We start from the raw sequence: 6185 nt of genomic DNA, 5'->3' as shown, positions 1-6185 counted from the left end.
TAATGTAAGTAGAAAGGGACATAAAATTTACCTATTTGAAGTAGTAGTACCAATATGCATGCAAGTATTCGCCCATGCAACGACGAATCGCTCTTTATAATTGTCTAACCAAGTTCTCTACAAGTAACGAAGTTGATCAGGATATGTACTAAATTCCGATTCGAACTGCTTGAGATTCACCAAGTACTCTATTTCAGTTGTAGATTCAACAACAGTGTTCCAAATTGCTAGAAACCTATTCCACATTTCAGTAGTTGCAAATTTTTTCTTGCACTCCTTCATCACGTTTCAGTTGATGTGCCATTTACACAAGAGATGTCGCGAGTTAGGAAATATTTTTCCTATGCTACTCATTAATGCTAACTCACGGTCTGTCACAAAAACTCCTGGGGTATCTAGAAGAGTTCTCAATCTACTCAAAGCCCATGTGTAATGGTCCTCTGCTCTCTTGAGATGTAGACAAATGCAACATTAAACGTCATCTCAGTAGATGTCACCCCCACAATTTCAAAAGGTGGAAAACGATATATGTTGGTCTTATAGGTACAATCCATTATAAGAACATGAGGAAACACACGTAAAATCTGAAGACTGTAAGGATGACACCAAAATATATCAGTAACAATATTACCTTCGCTCCTATGGTGCTCAACATAATTGTGTTTTGACAACTTATGTAGCAAACTTTGCATTTGCCATCGTCCGGCCATCAACTTCATCCTATGCACTTTCCTCACATTGTATATCGTCTTTATGGTTGTCACATTCTCTGGATCTCGTTTCTTCAAAGATGTCAAAATGTTCTTTGGTTTCATAAGGCTATTTGTCATATCCACTAATAGTGCATGTTCATCATTTGATAATCTCCCTGCATAAGAATGACCATAAAGTCATTGAGAAGGAGGATGCTATGAACACCACATGTCACATGTAATTTCCATTCATCTCCAACCAAATTTATGCTCTCAATGCGAATGGACATCCACATTTTTTCGTACCACTAGCCCTTGGACGTTCTTTGTTTTTACCAGATCCTTCTGTAGTTTCCTTACTCTCTGCATTTGACATTTTAGTATTAGTGCTTGATTTCACAACACACTTGTAGTCACCACCTCTTTCACAGCAAAATCTCAATTTAGGTCTTTTTTTCTTATTCCCAATAGCACCTGTGTCAAATCTACGAATGATAATCACCATATTATTCTTCCTACCAACATATCGAACCCATTAAATTAATTCATTTGTACTCTCGAAAATCTGCACAAACCACATGTATATTATTATCTTCGGATTTTTCCATACAATTCTCAATCCAAGTCATTATATATATATATATATATATTCCAAACTTTTCCATATATAATTATTAGTAATATTAAACACTCACCTGAGTAGTAGTGAATTCATTGGTGTAGTCTTCTGTAGACTCCAATCCATCCCCATTTTGACTAGATGCATTGCCTTCATTTTGTTTTCCCTAAAAAAGTAATAATAATTGAAGGGATAATTGAATGATGCCTAGCTATGTGTATAACGATTAGCTTTATGCATTATTAGATACAAAGTGGAACCAAATTGCAATCCAGGATGGAAACAAATCTAAACTATATATGAGAAAAATTGAGCGGAGGAGAAACCATGAGTCGAAGATTGATCTTCGTTAGGACTTGTTACTTCTCACAATAATATATAATCACAATGATGCACAAATCACTGCAGCAAACTTTTATCCTCGAAATTACGATACACATTTTTATCCTTGATGCAATCCCCCAAGAAAACATAAAGCTCTTATACATGCATACTGATACGCATACAACTTCTCATGGGTGATGATGACAATTGCATCTATGAAATAGATCCCTTTCACTATCTCTGCATATATATATACCTTATCTAGTTATATTCAAAACATTCGTTCAAGATTGCACATAAAGAAATACCAGAGTTACATCCTAACTATTTGCTTCAATTCAATGGCAACTAGTATTGGATCACAAGCCTCTAGCTCCTATGCTTCTGAAACCATCTGGGAAATCTATGCTTCTATTATAGGTTAGAAGTCAAGTCCGAACTGGTTCTAGACTTCAATTGATTTTTATTTATTTTTAAATACATAAGAAGTGGCAGAATGCCGGCCTTTGAATTTGAAGAGACCCAAACGCAATGAAGCCCTCAAAGCTCCTCCCCACCGAGACTCTAACCCTGGGCTGTCCACTCCTCGACCGCTCCCTCGGCGGCGGCATTCCCTGCAGCTCCCTCACCGAGCTCGTCGCCGAGAGCGGTTCGGGCAAAACCCAACTCTGCCTCCAGCTCTCTCTCTCCGCCCAGCTCCCTCCTTCCCACGGCGGCCTCTCCGCCTCCTCTCTCTACCTCCACTCCGAATTCCCTTTCCCCTTCCGCCGCCTCCGCCACCTCTCCCGCTCCTTCCTCTCCTCCCACCCTAATCTCACCCTCACCAACCCTTACGACAACGTCTACGTCCGGGCCGTAAACGACGCACGCGAACTGCTCGACTTAATGCCCAAGATAGAGACCCTCGTCGCCGGCGGGAAAACCCGGCTGCCGGTGAGGCTGATTGTCATTGATTCAGTTGCAGCGTTGTTTCGGAGCGAGTTTGGGAACAATGCGTCTGATCTTAAGAAGAGGTCCTTCTTGTTTTTCGAGATTTCGGGGATGTTGAAGCTGCTGGCGAGGAAGTATGGGGTGGCGGTGGTGGTGACTAATCAGGTGGTTGATTTTATGGGGGAAGTGGAGGGGATTAATGGAGTGAGAGTTGGGAATTTGAGGGAGTTGTGTTCATCAGGGAGAAGGGTTTGTCCTGCTTTGGGATTAGCCTGGTCGAATTGCGTGAATTCGAGGCTGTTTTTGTCTAGAAATGAGGAGATTGTTGAGAGGGGAAATGGTGAGTTGATTAGGGAGACAAAGAGGCGAATTGATGTTGTTTTTGCTCCACATTTGGGGCCAGTGTCGTGTGAGTTTGTAATCACAGAGGATGGGGTGTTTGGAGTTGGCAGATGACGGTACTATTCCGCATCCGAATCTGGCTTATCGTTATTTTTTATTGGATTTTTTTTCCTGAGTCAAGTAAGTTGGGAACTTGGAAATTTGAAGAGAGGAGTGAGGTAGATTGGAAGAAAAAATAGTTATTAATCGGGCGGCATATTTAGCTCCTTTAATTGAATTTTTTCTTTATGAAATTTTGTATCAATTGCATGAATCTTTTGTGTTTTTTTTTTCCATCTTCTGCATTGACCAGGGTTTAGGAAATATGTTGGAATTTGTATGTCTAGTTTTGTGCTTAGATTTTGAATTCTCAGTATTTTGTTGGGCATCATTTGATTCTAGGGGGTGTGTTTTATTTCGGTGTATGGTGATCAAAGCTTAACCAGATGGTTTATTGAATTGTTCTGTTTTCTAGGGTTGTTCTTGTTATGCTACCAGGATGCCGCTAGTTTTGTGCATCTGTCACTTCTGATTCTGTAGATTAGTGAGACCCTTATACAATATATGTTTCATTGTAGTTGAAAAATCACGGAATTAAAGTAAATTTTCTGTTATATCTATAAGGTCTTCTCAACTATTGAATTATGTCATTCGTTTCATTCTCTCTTTACAATTCATCACGTACTCATTGAGCAATAATCTGTTCATTTCTCTCACAGTTTCTGGGTCACATTTATCACATCAATGTGTGAGGCATGATTTGCTATATTAAAATATGGAAGTGCTTTACCAATTACAGGTGCGCGTTTGGAACATGAAATCCCTTGGCATGATTTGCTATATTAAAATATGGAAGTGCTTTACCAATTACAGGTGTGCGTTTGGAACATGAAATCCCTGGGAAGGAATTTTTCAAATGAAGAATCAGCCCAGAGGCTATCCCAACCCTCTGTGATCACTTTGGTTCTGTGAATTATGTTTGGTGGGCCAAGCATGGTTGGTATCTTGCATCAGGATCTGATGATCAAGTGATTCTAATTGATGAGAAGACGCCAGGTTCAGGAACCACTGAGTTTGGCAGTGGACAGCCCCTTGACATTATTAACTTGGGAAATGCATTGATCATGAAAGAAACAGAAGTCACCTGCACAAGGAGTTGCAAACACTTTGATTGGGATCCCTCTTGATGTACTCACCACTAGCCATGCCTTCCTTTTTGACATGTGACTGAAGTGTTGGCTTAGGGTTGCAGATGATTGCTCTTCTGGGTCAAATTTTGCAAGCTCCTGGCGTTTGGGTTTGACTCAGAGTGGTGAGTTGGCTGGTTTGCAGGTTGATGTTAAGAAATAATTACAAATATGAAAATTTGGAGAAAATATCACTAGTGACCTACTGACCTATGATATTTCAGTCCACTATATCAGTCTTAGACGTTAGAATTGATTCCATGGGATTTCTTGTAGAGTGACTGATGATGAAGTACAGACTCGTGCTCATTTGGTAGCTCAGCTGGTTTCTTTGCTGGCTTTAAAGTCCCCTAATGAATATCGTCAATGCCTACTATCATGTATACGCTTCCTTGCCAGGTGCTTAATTTTTTTCCTTCTTTGTGTGCATGCATCTTTTTGGTGCCATCATTTTCACATTGTGTCTGTTCCATCACACTCTTTGCAGTAGAAATCATAAGGTTGTGTAACAAACATGACAGCTAAAGCATAAAATCAAACCACCTCCACAATGTTCTCCCGAACCTGTCATGTTATTATTTATACATTATTTGAAATTTAGCAGAGAATAAATCTGTGGTGTATTGTATACGATACTCTTTTAAATGTTGCTGGGACATGTTGCATTTGTACAACAATTCTATGCATTTTACAATTACATGTATAGACCAGGTTTGAGAACAATTATAGGCTCGCAGTTATTTCAATTACTCTTGCTTGCTAGGCTCCCATTTCTTTTGTGGCTTAAGCTACACATTCTTTGAACTTTGAGTCTGCCTGCTTTTCTACATGGATTGCACTCTAAAATTGGGGATGTCTAGATTGAGATTCAGCCCCAAATTACGGAAAACCTTTTGTTTATTCCTTACAGCTTAAATTACAAGCCTTTTTATTATTCAAAAGATCAGCACTTCTACATGACCAGAGACTGGCATGGAAAATTCAAATGTCACACCATCACAGTAGTTTCTGTTTGGTGCAATACAGACTGAGAAAATAATCAACATTCTTAAAAGCTAAAACAAAATAGAAAAAAAGATCAACATTTCTTCAATCTCATCATCTTTATCATTTGAACCAGAGCAGCAGCTGAAGTCACATTGTCATCCCCACCATCTGAGTCAGTGTCAGACTCAGAAGCACTCCATGTTTCATCATTGCCTCGTTTGAGCGAGCTTGGAGCTTTCGGTTCGCACAATCAGCAGCTTCATGACCAACTCCCTCACATTCAAAACACTTGGTGAGCTTCTTTTGGGCAAACCTTTGTTTTGTATGTTCTTCAATGGTGAAGTTACTACCCTGGTCTCTTCTAGAACTTGTGTTGGAGGAGCTTTTATGATCTTGGGAGGACTTCCTAGACCTAGTGAACTTCTCTTCCTCATTCCTCACCACACTCAAGGATTCATATCTCACTTTCTTTTCATGCCTGATATCTGCTTCATAAGCTTGAAGATTCGCAAGAAGTTCATCCAGACGGTAGGTGTCTAAATCTTGGTTTTCCATAATGTTCATAACTTTGATGCGAAAACTCGAAGGTAAGACTCTAAGAAATTTCATCACAGTATCGTGTTCGGCTTTTGGTTTCCCCAGTTTGGCAAACGCATTTGTAACTCTCATAAGCCTACAATAAAACTCATCAATGCATTCATCATCTGTCATGAACAAGGTTTCATATTCAGCATCAACTATCCAAATCTTATGATTCCTGACTCTTTCATTTCCTTTGAAAGTCATCTCAAGAAGAGATCTCACTCTCCTTTCTGGCCAGATTTCCGTTTCTTCAGTTTGAAGATTCGCAAGAAGTTCATCCAGAGGGTAAGTGTCCAAATCTTTGTTTTCCTTAATGCAAGTAACTTTGATTCCAAAACTCGAAGGCAAGACTCTCAGAAATTTCTTCACAATTTCTTGTTCAGCAATTGGTTACCCAGTCTGGCAAATGCATTTGTAACTTTTATGAGCCTAGGGTAAAAATCATCAATGCATTCTTCATCTGCCATGGTCATGGTTTCATAT

At 39.5% G+C, this 6185-nt stretch overlaps 1 protein-coding gene across 4 annotated transcripts; it reads left to right on the top strand.

Annotated features, from left to right (window-relative positions):
* Nucleotides 1–1990: 1990 nt before the first annotated feature.
* Nucleotides 1991–5566, top strand: LOC126792822 (DNA repair protein XRCC3 homolog). 4 transcript variants are annotated; one of them, XM_050519300.1, is made up of 4 exons: nucleotides 1991–3023; nucleotides 3820–4258; nucleotides 4410–4532; nucleotides 5259–5566. In XM_050519300.1, the coding sequence occupies exon 1, from the start codon at nucleotides 2167–2169 to the stop codon at nucleotides 3019–3021; it is 855 nt and encodes a 284-aa protein (XP_050375257.1). In that variant the 5' UTR covers nucleotides 1991–2166; the 3' UTR covers nucleotides 3022–3023; nucleotides 3820–4258; nucleotides 4410–4532; nucleotides 5259–5566. The 4 variants fall into 4 exon arrangements, with proteins under 4 accessions (XP_050375257.1, XP_050375255.1, XP_050375256.1 ...); XM_050519298.1 differs by having other exon boundaries at nucleotides 3820–4532; XM_050519299.1 differs by having other exon boundaries at nucleotides 3820–4532; nucleotides 5254–5566.
* The last annotated feature ends 619 nt before the right edge of the window (nucleotides 5567–6185 follow it).

The sequence above is a fragment of the Argentina anserina genome, chromosome 4, assembly GCF_933775445.1.
Source record: "Argentina anserina chromosome 4, drPotAnse1.1, whole genome shotgun sequence".
Taxonomy (NCBI): Eukaryota; Viridiplantae; Streptophyta; class Magnoliopsida; order Rosales; family Rosaceae; genus Argentina; species Argentina anserina.
Note: the sequence above shows the minus strand (reverse complement) of the source record. Positions and strands in the feature narration are given on the sequence as shown.

What these genes read in the sequence shown, in the direction of transcription:
- LOC126792822 (XM_050519300.1), top strand. Translation starts at nt 2,167, where the DNA reads ATGAAGCCCTCAAAGCTCCTCCCCACCGAGACTCTAACCCTGGGCTGT.